General features: G+C 56.8%; 2 protein-coding genes across 7 annotated transcripts; one reads left to right on the forward strand and one right to left on the reverse strand.

Moving 5' to 3' along the window:
- Positions 1 to 1,216: 1,216 nt before the first annotated feature.
- UBTF (upstream binding transcription factor) lies at positions 1,217 to 19,933 on the reverse strand. Of its 6 annotated transcripts, none has more exons than XM_030923941.1 (21): positions 17,396 to 19,933; positions 14,340 to 14,464; positions 12,699 to 12,874; positions 12,066 to 12,149; positions 11,806 to 11,961; positions 9,360 to 9,424; positions 8,961 to 9,081; positions 8,498 to 8,608; positions 8,028 to 8,161; positions 7,761 to 7,902; positions 7,445 to 7,486; positions 7,240 to 7,353; positions 6,996 to 7,151; positions 6,512 to 6,667; positions 6,320 to 6,430; positions 5,840 to 5,928; positions 5,546 to 5,735; positions 4,044 to 4,091; positions 3,877 to 3,948; positions 3,632 to 3,775; positions 2,769 to 3,543 (listed from the first exon to the last, which is right to left on the reverse strand). In XM_030923941.1, exons 2-21 carry the CDS (start codon positions 14,395 to 14,397, stop codon positions 3,418 to 3,420), a joined length of 2,295 nt encoding a protein of 764 aa, XP_030779801.1. In that variant the 5' UTR covers positions 14,398 to 14,464; positions 17,396 to 19,933; the 3' UTR covers positions 2,769 to 3,417. The 6 variants fall into 6 exon arrangements, with proteins under 6 accessions (XP_010352265.1, XP_030779801.1, XP_030779800.1 ...); XM_030923940.1 differs by lacking the exon at positions 17,396 to 19,933 and adding an exon at positions 15,619 to 15,840; XM_010353961.2 differs by lacking the exon at positions 17,396 to 19,933 and adding an exon at positions 16,913 to 17,069 and having other exon boundaries at positions 2,813 to 3,543.
- LOC115894947 (basic proline-rich protein-like) lies at positions 14,575 to 19,495 on the forward strand. Its single transcript, XM_030924116.1, has 2 exons — positions 14,575 to 14,671; positions 14,885 to 19,495. The coding sequence occupies exons 1-2, from the start codon at positions 14,575 to 14,577 to the stop codon at positions 16,366 to 16,368; spliced, it is 1,581 nt and encodes a 526-aa protein (XP_030779976.1). The 3' UTR covers positions 16,369 to 19,495.
- Positions 19,934 to 21,907: the final 1,974 nt, after the last annotated feature.

A 21,907-nucleotide genomic window follows, 5' to 3' on the forward strand; every position in this document is an offset into this window, starting at 1 on the left:
TGCCATGTGAAGAATGGGCTGTAGGGGGCGAGAGTGCAAGCAGGAAGATCAGCTTTAGGAGGTCTTTGCCGAAGTTGAGCAATGATGGTGGCCTTAAATAGGATGGGAGTGGCAGCTGTGGGAGTCACCCTGTGGGAGGGGTCGGCAGATTTGAGACAGCTTTAGGAAGTGGAATGGAGAGGTCTAGGTGATTGAACCTGGAGGTGAAAGGGAGAGAGAAGTCAAGGCCAATACTCTGCTTTCTAGGTTGAACAACTAAGCGTTTGGTAATCATTTCGGGTCTTGAGGTATGAGATGCCTGCAAGATATCCCAGAGGATGCAAGTGTGTCTACACAGGTCTGCAGCTTGGAAGAGCAATCTCTGTCGGCACCACCCTTCAGAATGGTTGCATATGGACGATAATGGGAAATTGAAGGGAGAGACATGAACACCTGGGATAAAATGAGGAAGAGCTGACACCAGCAGAGTAGATCAAGAAGACGAAAGACAGACCAAGTGTTCACCAGATGTAATGAACATGTTGGTGACCTTAGCAAGGAGCCTCAAGGGATGTTGTTAAGTGGGAGGCCAAGAGGTGCAACAAGCTTTTTAGAAGTTTGGCCAGTATAGGATAGGGGCGAGGGCTGGGAGAGAGTTCTTGGACGGGACCTGGGTCTGCAGCCCTTTGAGGTTCCAGGAACCCAGCCAAGGCCTGCACGGGGAAGGGTGTCTTCCTTAATCTCAGAGAGCAAGTTATCTCAGCCCAGCCCAGCCTGCTTCCCATCAGAGGTCTAGATGGTCTTAGGAAAGTCATCCTTAACCCTTAACCTTTAACCCGGGGCGGAGCTGAAGGCTCAGAGTGGGAGAGTGCTCCCTCAACTCCCCACGATAAGCCCTACACTAGGAAGGCTTGCATGCCCAGGGCAAACCCTTGACCCTAATAGCTCATCACCTCCAATTCCCCAAGACCATGTACTGTGGATGAAAATGCATTTGTTCTCCAATTTCTCAGAGTCTTTAGTGGTCTGACAACCCAAGGTGAACAAATGGAATTGAGAAAAGTAGCACAGAACAATGTGAATGTAGGTTGCCTATGGAATCTTCAGGGAAGAGGAAGATAGTTCTAGGAAAAAACGGCAAATTGGCTTCAAGCATTTTTATAGATCAAACCTGTTGGGTCACCCCTGTGAACTACATCACCTTCATTGATTCCAGTGACCAGACAGCAGTCAAACCTTTGTTTTTCACTTTATTATACAAAAAAGGGAAAACAAAACTTCCACAGTTGGCTTTAAGCATAGGCAGACACCTCTAAGCCACTCCCTCCCACCTCCCATGATACAAATTCAAGTTGTGGTTGTTGTTGAATCCTACAAAACACTCCTTAAATATTAGAAAAAAAGTTGGGGGCGGGGACGGGGGTCTTCCCACCCCAGCCATCCCATCCCAGTGCCAAAATGCACTCAAGAGTGACCTCTTACAGCACCAACACCCCCACCCTGACAGTCTTGTTTGTACTGTAAGAATTTTTCAATTTTTAAAACAGGAAAAAAAAAAAGGGCCCCATTGAAAGTTGTTTTTAAATGAAAATACATTCCACTGAAACACAACAGTGTAGGGCAGCCAAATAGGAGACTGGGGTTCTTTGCAGGGCTCTTGGGAAGAAATAGAACCTATAAACCCCTTTACTTAATTCCAGGATTAGGACAAAGGAAGGGGAATGGGAGTGGGGAGTAACCCCCCAGGCCTCCCCACCCCCAGCACCAAGGTCCAAGGCGAAGCAGAGACTGTCTGCCTGCCTTTGAGAGAGGGACCCACCAGCCTCTCTGGGGCCAGGGCCCTTCACCATTCCTGCCCCACTTCTGCGGCAGTTCCCGCTCTTCCCCCATTCCTTGGCTTTCATTCAGAGGGGGAAGGTGGAAAAGCACCAAGCCCCAATTTAATAGGTCATTGACATGATCATAAAAAAAGAACCCTCCAAATTTAGTCAACAAAAAAGTAAGAACTACAGATATAAGGTGACTTGGCTTATTAAGAGGAATAAGGTACCAAAAAATTTGGGAAATGGCTGGGAAGAGTTAGAGACAGCTGAGAAGCAGCTTTTGCAGACTTCTTGCCCAGCTGTGGGGTTGGGGGAGGAGGGAGCAGACCTGAGAAATTAAAGGAAATAGGGGGTGGTGGGAGGATTTAAGGAAAGCTGGAGGGATGTGTAAGATAGGAGCTCCCAGCGTATTTCTTGAAGCCCAGGTTCTGAGCCTAGGGTGGCCAGGCTTGGCCCCTCAGATGAGCAGGGGAGGCCTTTCCCACCAAATATAAGCTTTAAGCTTCACACCATCTTGCCTGTCTTTCCGGAAGCCTTCCTGCTGGACAATGGAGACCAGCAGCTCGGATGCATGTGACCCTGGCAGAGGGAAGCCTGGTCTGGGAAGCATCCTAGAGTGGCTTCGGCACACTCCCCCTAATGGAATCAGAGACTGGGCAAAACAGAGGATGTGGAGAATGGGGTAGCCACAGTCTGCTCCCACCAGGGTCAACATCTCCCGGCTCTCACCGACCCTTTTTCCAGATTCACAACAAACTGATGTGGGCTCTAGGACAGACCCCCTTACACACACACACACACACACACACACTCTTTTGCACACATCCACAGCTGCACCCATGCTATGTACAGGAACACACATACACATACTCTCTTCCACACACATCAAGACCATTTTTAAAAGGTTCCAAACCTACCCCTAAACCCTCCCTCTCCCAGAAATGACAACAGAGACGGCAGCCGAGATCGGTAGGAAACGTCTCGTTGACAGCTCAGAGCTTAAAAAAAAATATATACACATATATAAAAAACACTTCTGCCCCCTCCCCCATGAATGGGTCCAGGCAGCTCCTTCCTGCAGGGGGCAGGGGAGAGGGCCACCAGGGCAGCGCCTGTTTTCTCAAAGGCACCAGCCCTCCTCTCCCCACATTTCCTGCCTCCAGTTCCAATGCAGGGGTCCAGGTGGCAGGCCCCTCTGGGAAGGAATGGGTCTTCCCCAAGCTTCCACCCCACCTTGGATTGGGCTGCAGGTGTGGAGGGCCTCATCGAACTCTTTGGGACCCCCCCACCCCCACTCTCCGGTATACTGTCCATGCCGGAACTGCAAGTGCAGAAGTCGGTGGGGTGGGCCAGGCTGGTCCGGTGCTGGCTTAGTCTGATGGTTGCTGTCCCTGGAGGAGGACCCCCCAAGGCTGATGTCTCTGAGGCTGCAGAGTCCTGGCCTGGGCTCCTCCAGCCCCCTACCCCCACCGTATTTTTTTTTTTTTTTAAAGAAAGAAAGAAAGTGGGGGATGCCAGGGGGGCAGGGGACAGAACATGAGGGAGAAACAAAGGTGGTCAGTTGGGGAGGGGAGCTCCTGGGCTCTCCCTGGCTGCCCTGGGGTGGGGCTGAGCCTCAGTTGGAGTCAGAGTCTGAGGAGTCCCCTGAGGAGGAGGAGCTGGAGCTGCTGCCCTCGGACTCGTTGTCTTCATCCTCATCGTCATCCTCGTCATCATCTTCGTCCTCATCATCCTCTTCATTCTGGGGGGTAAGAAAGGATGTGGAGAGTCATCAGGTGACCGTCCTGGCAGGAATCCCCTCCCCTCCCACTGTGCCCTGTCTGCCCCACCTCGTCCCCATCCTCGCTCTCGTCCTCGCTGCTGGACTCGGAGGAGTCACCGCCATCTTCAGAGGAGTCCCCATTCTCATCATCTTCCTCCTCTTCATCCTCGTCCTCATCATCCTCATCCTCTTCATCATCCTCCTCGGACTCCTTGGAGGGACAGAGGCACATCAGTGGTCTCTGGTCTCTGCCCAGCCATGCCAGGCAGTCCCACCCACCCCACGCCCCTGCATCTGGCAGGGGCTCCTTACCGACTTGGACTGCAGAGTAGTCCGGCTGGATTTGGGGTTTGGGCCTCGCAGCTTGGTCATGCTCTTACGTTTCTGCAGGATGGGGACACGAAGGTGGCAGCCATGAGTTCCAGACACCCGTGAATCCCCCCACCCCTACCCCACTGCTGCTCTGCTCCCAGACTCACGTTGGAGATGTACTCTTTATATGCTGCACGGTCCTGGGGAGACAGGCTCTGGGGGAGACAGAGGTGGCAAGGGTTGGAATATAGCCAACTACTGCTGACTGAGCATGCTGGCCCAGTGCTAGGCAGTGGGCTGAGCATTTATATATCATCACCCCATCTTACTCCTCCCAGGCTCCCTAGATTTTAGGTCTCTGCAGAGAGCCCCTGTGATCTGAGAACACGGGTCCAATTTTTTTTTGAAACAGGGTCTTGCTCTGTGTCCTGTGTCACCCAGGCTGGAGTGCAGTGGCACAATCTCAGCTCACTGCAGACTTGACCTTCTTAGGCTCAAGTGATCCTTCCAACTCAGCCTCCAGAGTAGCTGGGATTACAGGTGTGTGCCACCATACCATGCTACCTTATAATTTTTTTTGTAGAGACAGCAGTCTCACTATGTTGCCCAGGATGGTCTTGAACTCCTGGCCTCAAGTGATCCTTCATACCTTGGGCTCCCAAAGTACTAGGATTACAGGCGTGAGCCACTGCACTGGCCCAAGCTCTAGTATTTCTGCTTCTGATGCCCAGAGTCCTTCTATAAACCACTAAGACTGTTGGTTTTCACATTCTCCCTGTTGCTCTACACAAATGGAAGCTCCTATCAGAGTCTTCCTCACTCTTCCTCACTCCAAAGAAGTACCCCTGTGATGAGTCAGCCTGGCATCACCAACCACACCCTAACACCAAACCCTTGAGCCACTGATGAGGCAGTGGGGCTCGCCGAGCTCCTGAAACAGCAAATCCCCACAATCTTCCTGGGTCCTTGGCCAACCTGCCTTGGTGAATGGGAAGGACACAGGTGATTCTCTCCACTTTTCAGATCTGACTACTCAACCAAAGCACAGAGGGGAAGCACAAAGGCCAGCAGTCTAGGAGAGGTCCCATGGTCCCAGATGGGGGAGGAAAACGCAGTCTGATTTGAATTCTTCAACTTACTGTGTGACCTTGGACAAGTTACTTAACCTCTCTGAGCCTTGGTTTCCTTATTTTTAAAAGGGTGATAGTGGCTGGGGACGGTGGCTCAAGCCTGTAATCCTAGTGCTTTGGGAGGCCAACGTGGGTGGATCACATGAGATCAGGAGTTCAAGACCAGCCTGCCCAGCATACGGTGAAACCCCATCTCTACTAAAAATACAAAAATCAGCCAGGTGTGGTGGTGTGGTGCACGTCTGTAGCTCCAGCTACTCTGGAGCTGTGGAAGGAGGATCGCTTGAACCTGGGAGGTGGAGGTTGCAGTGAACCAAGATCACACCACTGTACTCCAGCCTGGGCAAGACAGCAAGACTCTGTCTCAAAATATAAAAATAAAAGGGTGATAGTAACCGTTATCCGGCAGGATTGCGAGGGCATGGAATGAAATCATGAATAAGACCAGCCAGCACAAGTGGGTGGGTGGGCCAGGCTGGGCTGGTGCTGGCTTAGTCTGATGCCTCCCTGTTCCTTCCAAGGGTCCCTTGTCTTCTTACCTTGACCCAGAGGTCCAGGTGTACCTTGTACTGCTTTTGCTGCTCCTCGGCCAGCTTTTTGTAGTGCTCCTTCTGGCTCTGGGAGATGCGCTGCCAGCGGCTGCCTATCTCCACCATGCGCTCCTTCAGCGGCAGGTGGTTCAGCTCCCCATTGGACAGCAGCTCCTGGGAGAACTTCTGGTAACCGTTCCTGGAAGGTGGGGGTGGTACAAGGAGGGTCAGGACCCCAACAAAGCAGCCCTCCAGCCCTGACCCTCCCCCACCTCCAGGGTAGGCTCCAACCCCCAGGCTCACATGGGAGGCTTCTTGGGTTCTCCCTGGAATTTCATCTTCTTGGAAGAATTTGTAGCAGCTGGAGGTGCCCGCATCTCACTCAGCTCTCTCTGGAGGGAGAAAGGTCACACTCACCCCCCAGTCCCACCCCCAAAATACTGTTGCCTTCTGCCCCATGCCATCAGCACCTTAGCTGGCTGTCTTTTTCTGTGCTGGGGAGGAAGAGAAACAGGTAGAGCTAGTGAGCAACCTCCTAACAGCTCACGTCTGCAGCAGGCACCACAGTTTACAAGTGCTTTCACAACTGCTCGTGTCCCCGAGTCAGCCTGGAGGCTAGCAATGTCACCCCCACCTTACTGATGAGAGGCAGGGGTTCAGAGAAAGAAGCTGAGGCTTGCTGAGGGTCACAGACCAAGACTGGGCCTTCTTGCTCAGAGAGGCTCACCCAAAGGGGAGTGCCCGAGCTTTCAACAAATGGGGTGGCCCCAACCCCATTCCTACCTCGTATCGCTTTTGGTCTTCGGCTGCCTTCTTAATCCACATCAGTTTCTCCTTCTTTTCCATGTTATTCCAGGTCATTTCCATGGCTTTCAAAGCCTTCACCCGGTCATTCTGGGGACCAATAAGGGTATCAGCCGTGGGAGGGGTCACCCGGGGCTGGAGGCTGCAGTACTACCTTTTCCCACCCGTCACCTTGAAGCGGGCCAGGTAGTCGCCGATGACGCTCTGTTGCCAGATCTCCTCAGCTCTCTTGGGGGACTCAGGCAGCTTGCCCCGTTCCTCGCGCTCCCCGCCGGGCTTCCTCTCGGACTGAGCCTTGAGCGCCGCCTCCCGGGCCTTGTACTTGGCCTGCGGGGATGGCCCGGGCGTCAGCCTTCCACCCACCCCCAGGGGGCGCGCGCTCCCCGCGCAGCAGCTCAGGCGCACCCGCCAGCAGGCAGAGGCGTGGGCTGGTGCAGATGTCTCCCGCCTGGGGCTCGCCCCCGCCTGGCCCGCAGCGCTCAGCTGACAGCTTCCCGCCTTCCGGCTGCTGGGCGCGGGCCCCACGTCCCAGCCCAGGCACCGCGTGGCTCAGGCTGGCTGAGGCGGCCAGGGGCGAGGTGGCGCGGCCTGCCAAGGGGAGGAGGGGGCCCTGGCAGCCCCGCTGAGGGCACGGCGCTCCGCCAGGCAGCCTGACCTTCTTCTTCTCAGACAGGTCGTTCCACATTCGGGCCAGCAGGCGGGTCAGCTCACTCTCGGAGAGCTCAGGCCGCTCCTCCTGCAGCTGCCGCCGCTTCTCCTCCGAGAAGATGAACATGGCCGACACGGGCCGCTTGGGCTTCTCAGAGCCGCCCTGTCCAGGTGCAGAGGGTCGGGGTCCGTGGTGCTGCCAGGGAGCCCAGTCTTGCCCACCCCCCTGCGCGGCCGTACCCTCTGCCCACCTTGCCCCCTTCCTGGGCTGGTTTCTTGGAGGCGGGGCTGGTGGCCTGCTTCTTGTTGATGTTCAGCATCTTCTCCTCCCCCAAGACCCGCTGCTGCTCCTCCTCAGGCAGGCTCTGGAGAGGAAAGAGGGGCACGGGCTCACAAGGGCTCTGCCTGCCAAGCCCCAGTCCTCTCTGCCCACTGCCCTACCTGAGGAACACTTACCTCGAGGAAACGGAGCAGCTCCACCTCGTAATCTTTCTTTTTCTGGGAAAGTGAGTGGAGTCAGGATCATTCTGGTGACAGTGTCACCACAGACCCTGCAGTACTCGGAGGACAGTGACCTTCAGTGGGCCTCCAGAGCCTGGGTGTGGGCTGGACTCCCTGCCTGGATGGGCTCAGTTGCTAAGCCCAGCCCAGCCCCACACCAAATTGGAGGCAAGTACCCAAGGCATACGCCACCAGGGACTGACTAGCCCAAGATGGGATCAGACCTCATGCTTCAAAACCCCAAGGCAGGGTGGCCCCTGCCACAGCTCACCTGGTCACACTTCTTGTGATACGCGTCCTTCTCCTTCTGGGACAGCAGCTTCCACTGCTGGCTGCACAGCACCATGCGTTCCGTGCTGGGCACGTCCTTCATGTTGGCCATGAGCTCTGCGCAGTACAGCGAGTAGCTGTTCCTATCAGAGCGGCGGGGAGAGAGGCGCAGCCCGTGAGCGAGCAGGACAGCAGGCCTCCTCACCGGCAGAGCCCAGCCCAACTTCCCAGCTGCCCACTTGCCCACCCACCACAGGGCAGCACTCACGGAGGTGGCTTAGTGGGTCGCCCATCAAACTTGTCCTTGAGCTGGCGTTCAGCTTTGGTGAGGGTGGACTTGGTGATACCCTCCTCACTGATGTTCAGTTCTGGGTGCTTCTGGATATAGTCTCTCATGATCTCCTGCAGAGCCAGGTGAGGGGATGGAGGGCAATGGGGTGTGGGGTTAGCTGGGGCAGGGGCACGGGGAGAGCCGCTGGGGAGGGCAGGCAGGGAGCAAAGCTGGGGATGGCTGCACATCAATGGTGTCACATGAGACATGGTGCCCTGCCCTGCCCTAGCCTGAGATCTCATGGGGGTGGGGGGTGGGGAAGGTAGGGGCAGAGGTGAGGGGCCCAGAAGGCCCCTCCCTCAACAGAGGATGGGGAGTGACACCTCCCGCAGAGTGCGGTGGCCACGGAGTCGGAGGGCAGAGGCTCGTGAAGAGCCGGACAGGGAGGAGCGCAGCGGAAGCCTAACCTCGTACTCCTTCCGCTGCTCCAGGGCCTTATGAATCCATTTCAGCCTCTTTTTGTCCGAGAGCTGAGACCACTGCTTCCCCAGGGAGTCCTTCACCTCCTTCGTAGTGGCCTGCAAACCAAAAGCCGTCAGACACGCACAGGCAGCCAGGGGCAGGGGGAGGGGGGAAGGGGGCACAGAGGCCCCCGCCCCCTCAGGCCATGGGAGGTCACATCAGTGTCCCCCACAGGCCAGGAGGGGAAGGTGGAGAGGCGGAGATCCCGCCTGGGTGCAAGGGGACTGGCTCATACACGCACGCACGCACACGCTCGCACGCCAGCTGGCCCGGGCCCTGTCCATGCAGCCCACCCCTGGGGAGGGGCCTCCTCTCCTGCTCCCCTGCACCGTGCCCGGCCGACCTGGTGCGGCTCCCCCCGGCCACCGCCGTGCATCCTCCACCCCCAGCCCTTGGCCGGACACTCACATCTGGCCGCACTTTGAGATACACCTTCTTCTCGTGGGTGTACCACAGCTGCTGGGGGGTTTTGGGCTTCTCTGGGATGTCCGATTTCTTGGCATTCTGGATTAGGTCGGGGTGATCCTCCCTAGCCAGGACATGGGGAGCAAGGATCAGCAGGGGACGCTGCCAGGGCAGACCCAAGCTAGCTGTCCCACCCACCAAGCCTCCTGGGCCTTTCAGCTGGGGCTCAGTGGGACAGTGGCTGCCTGCCTGTCCCTGCCCCTGAGCATGATACACTAGGGTTCACATGTGACCCATCCTCTTCCATGCCTCAGAGATGGCAAACTCCAGGCTCTGGCCAGGGTTAGCCTATTCTGCTGCCCCCAGTTCCCCATAGCCCTCCTCTGGGCTCCACTGCCTTACCTGAATCGGGCCAGGTTTCGCTCGAACTCCTGTTTCTCTCTCTGGAAGTCCTGAATATATTTCATCTGGGGGGAGGAGGGGATAGGGTCACCCAGGACCCAACAGTATCTCGCCCTGAGCTATGAAGGCCACCCAGACCCCTCCTCGCTGGCTCTTCTGCCTCCCACGCTGTGATGCAGGGAGTGGAGGCTGGTGCCCTGCCCGCCTCCCGGCGGGACTCACCACAGAGCAGACCTGCCGGCTTCTACCACAGATGGTGGGAGCTGCAGGGGCTGCCCAGACACTGAATCCTATATCCTATTCTCTCCTTCTGAGCGACAGTCCCAGAAGGGGGCCATGGCATTACCCATGGTCACACAGTGCGCAGTGGCAGCGCTGAGGCTCCCCCACTCATTTCTCCAACACCACAGAACTCTCACAGTGGAGTCAGGTGCAGGCCTTGCTCCCTCTTCTCACTGTCTGAGGCAGCTGACATTAGTCTGGCCCCTTGGAGGTGGCCTCTACATGGGGCCAGGGCTGGGCTGAGTCCTATTTCCAAGGCATGAGGGCAGATTGTGGAGGGGAACCCAGAGTAAGTTCTTCCAGTACAAGTCACAGCCAGCTGCCCTGCATCTTCCTGCCCATTTCTGACACCATTACCTTCTTCCCTTTCTCTAGGATCCCAGCTGTCTGTCCCCTCCAGCTCTCCCTCCCTCAGCCCACTCATTCTCTCCCACCACTTGGCTTCCCTTCCCTTCATCACCCCCTTTTTGGCCTCTCCACTGCCTTCCCACCCTCACCTCACTCCCTCCCTGCATCTTTCCCCACTTCTGCATAGTCTCCCTCTTGTTCCTCTTGTTCCTTTCCAATGTGTCTCTTTCTCTTCATCAACCTCCTCTCTTGGCTCCCATGCAATGTCCATCTCTTCTTTTGTCCTCGCAGGCTCACAAGAGTGGCACTGGCAGGTGCCAGGAGCTCATGGCAATTGAGCCCAACCCGCCTCTTATAGAAGTACCAGACAGAGAAAGGCAGCGCTCCTTTCCCATAGTTCCCATAGAAAACCAGAAGCAGAGCTCAGCCTCCTCTTCCCCAATCTCAGTACTCCTCAGACAAAAGTTTTAGAGCTGGAAAACACCACACAGACCTGGCTCACCTCACATAAGGACCAGGCCCAGAGAAGTAAAATGACTTACCAAAGGCCCCATACACAGCAATTCAGTGCCAGAGCCAGGAGAGCAGGCCCAAGTCTTGTGCCCCCCAGGACAGCACCTCATCCACTCTACCAGTTTCTTCTGGCCTTCCCTGACTCTAACTCTAGAGCTTGGCCTCTCCCTCCCATCCCATGAGTGTTTGGGTGTGTGCAGCCAGCTGTCCAACATCCTCATCAAAAGAGTCAACAACAGTTCCAGCAATCCATACCCCTGCTCTGCTTGTGTAGTGGTTGCCGACAGCTGGCTTTTTTGGGTACAGCACCAAGGACATGTTACTCTGCAGCCAGGGTATGCCAACCAGGAAAAAGGCTACTAACAGCATGGCGGCGGCCGGTGCCACCTTTTGAGAACTGGCTGTGTATGGCTTTGTTTCCTCTCCAAGCAGATGTGCTTCTTGTCTTTCCCGCTGCCCTTCCCCATCTATCCCTGGCTCTGTCTCCTTGTCCAGTGTCTCTTCTTTGTGTCCCCTGTCCCCATCCCATCTTCCTCGTGTCCCATCTGCAGGGCTCCTCCAATGTTTTGCTGCCTTTCTCTGGGAGGGACCTCCTGAGCTCTGTGCGTGACTGCAGCCCTGCCTGGGAGGCTTGGGCAACCCTCCAACCAGAGTTAATGCTTTGATGGTCTGGGACAGTACCCAACCTCTGCAAGGAACAGTATGAGGCCAGGAGGGACAATGTGTGTCCTTGAGTGAACATGTGTGCGTGGAGAAGGAAGTGCACTTCACAGGTGGACATGGCAGTAACAGCACTGGACTGGGACTCTGGGGCACTAAATCCTGCTCTAGTATCAATAGTTGTGTCACCCGGGACACTTAACCCTCCTGCACCTCAGTTCCTTGCCCACAAAACTGGGATAACCTTTTCCTGGGGTTACCTTTATGAAGACATTGCAAATATCAGATGAGACCATGACGGGAAACGTCATAGAGAGTGAAGAAGTACTGCGCAGCCTAACAGTGAGGATGGGTGTATGGGGGAGAGAGCCTGATGAAACAGAATGCTGTGGGTTTTCTGTAGGGGGAAAGGTTGGTCTGAGCATCTGCTCTCTGGTTTACATCTGTGGTGGTGCCTGTGCCTGAACACGTGTGGGCCGAGGAAGGGACGATCAGGTGTGCCTGCCCAGGACCTACTCTGCTGTGCTGACTCACCCTTGTCCCTGATGCCAGGTCTCTCCAAGGCCTACCTCCAACCGACCCACACCACACCAGCTGCTCCCAGCCTCTCCCCTCCTCCCACCTTAACTCTCCTCCCCCCCACCTTCTTCTTCTCCGGAAGCTCCTTGTATTTCTTGGACAGAATCTTGGTTAGGTCCAGGTTGCTCATCTCAGGGTGGAGTTTCGCATACTTGGCCCGCTTCTCCATGAAGAAGCGGAAATAAGGGGTCAGGGGCTTCTTTGGGAAGTCTGGGTGTTTCTGGAAGAAGGGACAAGGAACAAGGACACGATGGAGGTCAAATACCATCCATTCTTTGGATCTTTCCTCCCCTACCCCTCATGCTCCTCCTCCTAGTAACTCACCTTCAGTTTTTTGCCTTTGTAAGGATTTTTAACATGTTCCTGAGCATCGAGGATCAATTCTGTCAATGTACGGAACTTCCTCACCTGGAGGAAGAGGGGCGGGAGGAAGGGGAAGTTGGGAAAAGGAAAATGCCACACAGTAGCATACCCCCATCTTATAACGGGTCTCTTCTACTCTTTACTAGACTAAATTTACCAAAGAAGAGCAGAGGCCAACAGCCAAATGAAGCAGGCAGCCTGACACCCAGGCACTGGCCCATGCCTACCACAGAGGCCCAGGCAGTCAGTACACACCAAAGGCCAGCAACAAGGGGACTACCTGACCTCAACCTGGTTGTCCATGCCAGCACCTCCTTCAATCTTAGCATGCTAGCACCTCTGTCAATCTCAGCACAGCTCAGGCTGTTTGGCTCAAGACCACCCAGATAGAAAGTGGCATAACTTTAAGCCAGTGCTGTCAACCGTGCCACCTCCCAAAATGCAAAGGGGCAGGTAGAGAGCTAACGGGCGACCACATGAACGCCTCTCCTGGTCTCTTTCCTTCCTGTTTACAGCCTGTTTCACTTCCCCTACCACGGCTGAGGAGGGGGTAATGTGTGTATGTGTGTGTGTCAGAAAGGGGGGATCAGTTACCTCGTTAGAAATCTCCACCCATTTGAGCTTGCACATGTCTCCAGAGAAGTCCTTAAATGCAACTTTTTCCCAGTCCATATGTGATTCGGTGGTTTTGAATTTGGAGCTGTCATTGGATGGAAGGTTGTTCTTCATGCATTCCAGTAAAGTCAGCATGTCTTCTTGGGACCAACGGTCTGGTGAAGGGTAACAGAGGCCATCATGCCTGGCTCACGCTATCCCCCCAATCTGTTCCCCAGTTCTTGAGTGCTCAACTCTTCCTCCCTAGGGCATCCCAGCCCCTGGTTGCTTCCCATCTGAAGGCAGAGACAAGATATGGCTCAGCCCTAAGGAAACTGTGGCCATATTGGATGAGGGCAGGGACTCCAGTCCAGACCCTGCTATACCTAGAAAGCCAGGCTCAAACTCAAGTCTGGCTTGCTTCAAAGCTATTATCATTTCTACTGTGCCAAGTTGCAACAGGCAGCTATTTGCTGTAAGGGGAAGAGGGGTGGAAATGAAGGTACAGTGATTCAGGACTTTGTGGGAGATGAGGTAGCTTGTCAGAGAAGGAGGGAAGCAAGGAGGCAATGTAACTAAATGTGCTGCCAAGTTCAAGTTCTGAGTAGATATTCTAAATGTGCGAGGACTGAGGATGGGATGTGGGCAGTAAGGAAAACTCATGCAGGTGTCTTTCCTGCACAGCTGGAAACCAATGTTAGAGATACCCACTATCCCCTAGCCCCTCAAGGCAGATCAAGGGAGAATTTCTGGCAAATAAGAAAAAGGAAACAGAAACAGAAGCAGGATACATGGCAACTCTGAGGCAAAGTAGGCAGGTGCATAAAAGCTCTCAGGGCCCTGATCCAGGGAGAACCCCCAGAATTACAAGCTGTCTTGTCAGCCCAACTCCCCAGGGAAGCAAGACCAGGTCTGGACCAGTTATTTTCAGCCACTGAAATGCAGCCCCAGAGAGCTCTAGGCCTCTGTGGATGGGCTGGGAGAATAGCCACCCAAGGCCAGAAGTCAAAAGGGCTCTCCATTTTCATTTGCATCTCGTAACCTAGGCCAGGGATACTGCAGAATGGCCACAAGGAGCCATAATGCCCTCTCCCCTCAATGTCCCACAAGCATGGCCAGCTGCCCAGCTCCATCCTACCCTCCACCCCCATCCAGACTGGATCACTGCTGAATGAGGCAGAGATCTAGTTGAGTACATATATCCCATGGCTTGGGGCCTCAAAACACCAAAACAGCCCTCTTCTCCACCTGCCTCTACAAAAGCCTCATGGTCCTCCTAAAAAGTCTGAGAAGCCTTCCCTAATTGCTTCCTGACCCTTCCTCTACAGTCATCATTCTTCCCATTCCAGGACACTGGGCTGGGGCACACTTAAGGCTGAATGCGAATCCCAGAAGGCAGGCCTCCTCTAACATAGGGTGTGAGGGACAGGGAGAGAGGGGAGGTAAGCCACTCCAGGCCAAAAAAATTGGATTCAGCCAAACCCCAAGTGTGGGAGATGCTTGATTCATAAATACTCAAGGCACTTTCTCCCCCAGTTCAGTGTATGCAGACTGGAAAAGCCCTTGAAGAAGGCAGTGTGCCCCACAGCCACGAGGCAAAGAGGGTTTAAGTTTCAGAGGGCTGGGAGTGGATGCCCCTACCTTGGCCTTTGGGGGCGGCCATTTCCAGGTCTGTGGGGCAGTCGGCTTCTCCGTTCATCCTCCAGCTGTCCAGCCACCTCCTCGGTCGTGCTGGCCGGGCAACCCGGGGTCAAAGCCACCTCACCCTTTGGAAGACATACAAGTTCCCACTCAGGAAGGCTGAGAAGTGAACGACTTTCTAACCCTCCCCGCCCAGAGTAAAGGGGGGCAGGTCCACGCTCTCAGAGACCCAGCCATGACCTTATTAGACTTAAGGGGTCTCTGGGAGGGGGAGTACGCCCCTCCTCTTCTTCCTGACCCCCCTCCCCCAGCCCCTGCGGCCCGGCTCCGCGGTGCGCGCCCTCCCCTGCCCACGCGAGGGCCTGCTCCCAGCTCCCGCGTGCAGCGGGCGCCCGCCCTCCGCCCCCCTTCCCCAACCCCAGCCAAAAAAAAAAAAAAAAAAAAAAAAAATCTCCTCCTCCTCTGAGCGCCCGCCCCGGGGAGGCCCCAGGCTGGAGGGCGGGGGAAGAGGAAGGGCGGGTAAAGGGCGCGCGCGGCCACGGAAGCGGGCACGCGCCCCAGTCTCCTCCTCCCGCCTCCCCCCAGCCGGTTCCCCCCGCCTCCGCAACCCGGCGGGGACCCGGACGCAGCGCAGCCGCCGCCAGCCCCGGAGCGCAGCGGCCGCACCGCCCCCGGGGACCGGATCCGGATTCCCGCCGCTCCCCCCTCCCGGGCTCCCTTCGCCGTCCCCGCCCGCACAGGCGGGCGAACAGCCGGAGAGAAGCGGCCTAGCCTGCCCCCCGCCCCCGAGCCACCCACCCCGGCCAGAGGCGCCGCCACCACCCAGCCACCCCGACGCGCACGGAGGAGCCCGGCACAGAGGCGCGACCGCGGCGGGAACCGCCGCCTCCTCCCCCGAGCCTGCGGCCCAGCCCCGCCGGCGCCCCCGCCCCGGCCTCCGGGGAGCCGAGCCAAGGAGAGGGCGGGAGGACGGCGGCCGGGAGGCGGGGGCGCAGCGCTCACCGGCCCCGCCGCCCCCTCCGGCGGCCGGGGAGAACTGCGCCTGCCGGATCCGAGAAGCGCGGGCTTCTCCGCCAGCGGCCGTGGCTCGGCTCAGGCCTCGCTTCCTGCCTTCCCCTCCCCCGGCTCTCGGCGTCCTCCCAAGTTCCCTGGTCTGCTCGCGCCCGGTCCCCTGCTCGGTGGTCGCTCCGGGTCCCTGCTGGGCGCCCACCGCACCCCGCGGTTCGCTCCCTGCTGTCCGGCCCCGAACCCAGCGCGCGTCCTCAGCCGCCTCGGTTACCCGGCGCAGCGCGGCCTCCGGGCTTCCCGCTCCGGCGGCTCCCTCCCCGGCTCTGAGTGGCGGCGCCCTCCCCCGCTCGGCCGGGCACAGCCGCAGCTCCCTCCCGCGGCGGCAGCGGCTCCTCCTCCGGGCGAGGCGGCGGCGCTGGGGCGGCGGCTGCTGCTGCTGTGGCGGCGGCGGCGGCTGTGGCTGCTGCCTGCTGCTCCTCGCGGCGAAAAGCACAAAGCACAGCGCCCTCCGCCTGCAGGCAGCCCGCCCGCCGCCGGCCCCGGCCTCAGCTCGCACACCCCCCGCCGCCGCCGCAGCCTCAGCCGCCGGAGCGGGGAGGAGGAGGGAGAAGGGAGGAGGAGGAGCGGGAGGGGGGGCGGGAGAAGCGGGGCAGCGAGCGCGTCCTTCCCCGTAGAGCGCACACCGACCCCCGGGGAGCGAGCGCCAGCCCGCCCGCCTCGCCGGCTCCGCTCCCTCCCACAGCCTGCCCGGGCGGGCTCCGCGGGGGGCAGCTGGGAGGAGGGGCGGGAGCTGGGGGGACCCGGGCGGCCGAGGCGGAGGGAAGGAAGGAGGGGAGGGGGGTGGTGGTGGTGCTGGTGCTGGTGGCGGCGGCGGCTGCTGCTGCTGCTGCTGCTGCCGCCGCCGCCGGGGAAGGGGGGGCGCCGGGGCAGGGAGACACGCAGCCGCCCGGATGGCGGCGGGGCTCGGAGCCGGGGCGGGCGGGCGCCGAGAGCGACCTCGCCAGACCCGCGGGGGAACTAGCAGGCTTTGCCGGCGCGGGAGGGAGGGCCGAGGCGCGGCCGCGGAGAGGGTGCCCGGAGGGGCCCCCGGCGGCCGGGAAGGCTTGGGGGACACCCACAGCCCTGCTCCGGAGCTCTCCCCCAAGTCCTCCCAGCTCAGACTAGGGCTTCCAGGCCAGCTCTCTCCCGCCTCCCGGAGCGAGCGGTCCGCGCCCACCCTCATCCCCCGGAGCGTGGCCACTGGTTTGGGGCGCACGCACGCCGATCGCGGCGTCCAGCTTCGGCGCCTACCTTGCGGTCCTCTCATTGCCGAACGGTACATAGGAAACTTTAAAAAAACCCAAAACCGAAAATCTCTGCATTAAAAAAAAAAAATCCCCGTTGCTCTCTTTACACCCCGGAAACGGCGAGGGGACGACGGGCTCCGGCGGAGGGGCCGCTGTGGGAGCCGGTTCAATCCAGCCCGGCATGGCTCCCCAGGCCTGCCCGGGCGCATGGAGATCGGTGCCGCCGCCACTCGTAGCAACCCCTCTCCCCCGAAATCCGCGGCGCCCGGGCTCACTTACCGAGCGTGTGGATGGGAGCGCAGGCCGGGGGCACCTGGGAGCACGGCGGGCGGAACAGCCGAGCCGCAGCTCCGCTGCAGCCGACGCCGGGGCAGCGAGTCGCCAGACAAAGCCCGAGATGGCGAAGCGGAGCGACGGCTAATGGCGAGCCCCACGCGCCGCGCTCCGCCCGCCCCGCTCCGCCCGCCCGCCCGCCCGCCTCGGCGCAGCGCAGCGCCGCTCCGAACGCTTGCCCGTCAGAGCCGCCTCGGCGCCGCCGCCTCCCGGGCCACCCCGGCCTCGCCTGGCCCCTCCGCCTCCTCCGGGCGGCTCAGCCTCACCCCTTCCCTCCCACTGCTTTAGGGGTTGCACAAAAAAAAAACTTTTTTTTTAAGTAAAATGATTTTCTTCCTTTTTTTTTTTCCTTTTCTCCTTTTTTCCCCCTTTTTTGCAGGGCGGGCGTGTTAAGACTTTTGGATCTTTCAGCCCGCAGCTCGCACTCACCTGCGGAGCCGCCGGGAGGGCTAGGGGTGGGGGCGCGCGGGGCTGGAGCCGGCGAGCGCGGGTTGAAAGCCAGCCAAGCTCTGCAGCGCCCGACCCGGGCGTGTACGCCGCCGCCAGTCCCCGCAGAGAAATCGTCCTCCTACCCCCGCCTCCATCGCTCTGCGTTTCTCTTCCAATCAGCCGGTCGCTTGGTGGCTCCTCCATTCTCCGGCCAAGCCCAGCTGCCTAGAGCGAGCTCCACTCCTCCATCTGTTCGCCGGGGTCCTCGCTCCCCTGCCGGGGCCGGCGAGGCGGCGTGAGGCCGGAGGGGGATTTGCAAGGAAACCTGCCTGCTTCCCGCTCCCATTGCTCCATCCCCGCTGCCTCCTGCCTCCTGCTTCTCTCCTGCGTCTTTCCAACTCTCCCCTGTCGCCACTGGTGTGTGTCTGAGTGTGTGCGCGGTTTTTTTTTTTTTTTTTTTTTTTTATTGCTCTTTGCTTTTGCAACCCTGAAGCAAAAGGGTGGGGGGGGGGGGTAGTTACAGAAAAAAAAAAAAAAGCGAGAAAGAAGCTCTTAGATTTGCAACACATCGGAAAACCGGGGGAGCACCCCGCCTTATCCGATCTCCATGCTCCGCGAGGGCCTTCCGGGTTTTAAAAGGACGAGCTTCTCAATGTCCCCCCTCTTCGCTGGGTTTAGGATCCGAGGAGTCCGAGCAAAAAGTTCTCCCCCTGGGTCGTAGTGAGGGGTGTCAGGGTGGGAGTTGCGGGGATTTTTCAAGAAGCAGCAGCTATCCTTCCTACCCCGGCGTCGGTCACTGGGCGGGGGTAGGGGAAAGAGCAAAATCTCAGTGGGTTTGCGCGAGGGATCTTCTGGGGTCGAGGCGGGTGGGGGGGAGTCGGAACCGGGAGACACCACTTGGCGCATCTCCCCCTCGGTCTATATCGCCTGTCTTCTGCCAGCTCCCCCTTTAATTTTTTTTCTCTCCTTTAATCTAATTTCTTCCAACTCCACCTTTGTTGTTACCGGCGTCACGCCCGGACCAGCCAATCCCCGCCGCGCAATCAGCTTGTCAAAAAGCCTCGGCCGGCCCTGGGAAAGCAGGCCGCAGGCGCTGCCCCCCGGCGGCGGCGGGCAGCCGCGAGGGGAGCCCAGCACCCGGTTCTCGCTGCTCCGGGCGGCAGCGGAGCAGCCTCCGACGAGACGTCTCCCGGTTCACTATCCTGCAGGCCGGGGATGAAAGGCCTGGACGGGGTCCACCACCCACCTTCCCACTACCATAGCTGTGGTTGTCTGTCTTTACCTCCCCTTTTCAGAGGAAAGGTTATCAGAACAGGACGCAGGGAGCCAGAAGACCATCTGAAGGAAGGCTGCTTCCAGCAGGCCCGGCCTCCAGCCACGGCTTCTGGGGCAGCGCCATTGCTCCTGGCTCTCAGGCTGCCAGTCTCCCACACCGAGGCTCTACTGCCCGCATCTCGGCCAGCTGGATCACCCAGCCCCTTTCGACTCTCCCCTGGCATGCAGCCTTCTCCTCCACTCGGCCTGCCTCTTTGCTGCTGTAATTCCTCTTGTCTCCTGGGAGAAATGAGATTGTTTTCCCAGGACTTCCAGATCCCACTTCTGTCACGTTTCACAAACAGGGAGGAAGCCCTGTCAAGATCTGATGTGTCCTGTTTTTGTTTGTTTGCTTTTGGGGGCACTGGCATGTAGGAGAGGCGGATTTACCACTGGTAGATTAATTTCAGCTTCTAGGCCCCTAACTTTCAGGGCCTGCCCAAGACCCTGAACTTAGTTTTGTTTTCATCCTTTTTTTTTTTTTTTTTTTTTTTTTGTCAAAAGAGCCACCGACCACCTACCCCTCACCCTGGAATTGCACATGTTTTTGACCTTACAAACCCAGATCGGCCTTTGGAATATACACAGGGCAATTTGTGTAGGATCACACTGCACTAAAAGTGAGGCATGGTGGGCTAGGCGCACTGACTCACATCTGTAATCCCAGCACTTTGGGAGACCGAGACAGGAGGTCTTAAGTGATTAAGCCCAGGAGTTCGAGATCAGCTTAGACAACATAGCAAGACCCTGCCTCTACAAACACACACACACCCTATTATAATATGTTAAAAAAAAAAAAAAAAAAAAAGGAAAAGTGAGGCATAGAACTGACTATTGTTTTGACTAGGAAAGAGCAAAGGGTTTGGAATCCAAAGTTCCAGCCTTCCCACCTTAATAGTGTGTGCATCTGAGTGTCTTATTAACTCCCTGGTCCCAGTTTCCACATCTGTAAAGTTAGAATAGCAATCCTATTTACTTGGCTTCTCTCACTAGGGATCGGAAGGTCAAATGAGATGATGTATGTAAAATTGTAAAGTCCTCCACAGATGGCACTTGCCACATTACAGCGAGAGAACCTGAGACCTCCCCCACCAACAACGTTCCAAATCTTCCACAAGCAGATCTGGAGTCCAGGTGTCCTGGCTCCTGGCCCTGAACTTTTTGGCTGGGCCAAGGGGCTTTTCGGTAAAATGCTTTGGAATAAAACAGGATGAACATGAATCATAAGAATGAGTATTTATTGATTCCTTGGGCAGCAAAAACTATGGCTGGCACCCTTCCCACTTGGAAACCAGTTGGCTTGTTTTACATCTATTTCGTCTGTGGTGAGGTCAGGAGTCCAAGACTTGGGCTAAGGGCCAGAGTATGAGGGAATCTGCCCTTGTCCCTTTTTCTTTGCCCCCTTTCCTAGCTCATCTCCCTCCCCACCCTCCAGCCTTCTGGCATGTGCCTTGAAGCAGAGCGCTGGCATTCAATAACCCCAGCCCAGGCTGGTGACAAAGCAGGATCCTAGCTACACAATTTCCACTTGGCCTCAGCATTACCCCAGGTTGCCAGCATCCAAGCACCAGCTTATATAAAACCCCCAGAGTGCCTGGAATGCGTTAACCAAAGTGTGGTACTTAAATTCCCGGTCTACAGGGAGTAATTTTAGATGGTATACCAATATTTTCAGATTTATATATTTTAATGTGTATTAGAAATGTTCTGTTTTTAAATATTTATTTAAGATGGTAGAAAGACACACGTGTTTGGGCCAAGAATGTTACTATCCCTTGTTACTTTTTTTTTTTTTTTTTGACAGAGTTTGACTTACTGCAACCCCCGCCTCCTGGGTTCAAGCGATTCTCCTGCCTCCGCCTCCTGAGTAGCTGGAATTACAGGCATGCGACACCACACCTGGCTAATTTTGTATTTTTAGTAGAGATGGGGTTTCTCCATGTTGGTCAGGCTGGTCTCGAACTTCCGACCTCAGGTGATCTGCCCACCTCAGCCTCCCAATGTCCTGGGATTACAGAAGACTGCACCCGGCCTGTCCCTTTTTTTTTTTTTTTTGAGTCTCACTCTGTTGCCCAGGCTGGAGTGCAGTGGCACAATCTCAGCTCACTACAAGCTCTGCCTCCTGGGTTCACGCCATTCTCCTGCCTCAGCCTCCCAAGTAGCTGGGACTACAGGTGCCTGCCACCACGCCCAGCTAATTTTTTGTATTTTTAGTAGAGACGGGGTTTCACTGTGTTAGCCAGGATGATCTTGATCTCCTGAACTTGTGATCCGCCCGCCTTGGCCTCCCAAAGTGCTGGGATTACAGGCGTGAGCCATCGCGCCCAGCCCCCTTGTTATTTTTTTATTGCTGCGTAAATTAGAGATAGTAAAGTACATACACTTTAAGTATACAACTTTTTTTTTTTTCTTTCTTGAGACTGAGCTTCGCTCTTGTCACCCAGACTGGAGTGCAATGGCACGATCTTGGCTCACTGCAACCTCTATCTCCCTGGTTCAAGCAATTCTGGCTCAGCCTCCTGAGTAGCTGGGAGTAGAGGCATGCATCACCACACCCAGCTAATTTTTTTTGTATTTTTATTTATTTTATTCTATTTTTATTTATTTTTTTTGAGATTGAGTCTCACTCTGTTACCCAGGCTGGAGTGCAGTGGTATGATCTCAGCTCACTGCAACCTCTGCCTCCCAGGTTCAGGCGATTCTCCTGTCTCAGCCTCCTGAGTAGCTGGGATTACAGGCGACCACCACAATGCCCAGCTAATTTTTGTATTTTTAGTAAAGATCGGATTTCATCATGTTGGCCAGACTGGTTTCGAACCCCTCACCTCAGGTGATCTGCCTGTATCAGCCTCCTAAAGTGCTGGGATTATAGGCAGGAGCCACCCAAACCAGCCTAAGTATACAGCTTGATGAACTTTTAGGTATGTGTATTTAGTATCATATTACATATGTGCATACCATGTAACCAGCACCCAGGTCAAAATATCAAATATTTCTAGTACTTAGCAAGTTTTTTTTTGAGATGGAGTCTCGCTCTGTCACCCAGGCAGGAGTGCAGTGGTGCCATCTCAGCTCACTGCAAGCTCCACCTCCCGAGTTCACGCCATTCTCCTACCTTAGCCTCCCGAGTAGCTGGGACTACAGGCGCCTGCCACCACGACCGGTTAATTTTTTCTTTTTTCTTTTTTTTTTTGTATT

The sequence above is a fragment of the Rhinopithecus roxellana genome, chromosome 19 (genome assembly GCF_007565055.1).
Source record: "Rhinopithecus roxellana isolate Shanxi Qingling chromosome 19, ASM756505v1, whole genome shotgun sequence".
Taxonomy (NCBI): domain Eukaryota; kingdom Metazoa; phylum Chordata; class Mammalia; order Primates; family Cercopithecidae; genus Rhinopithecus; species Rhinopithecus roxellana.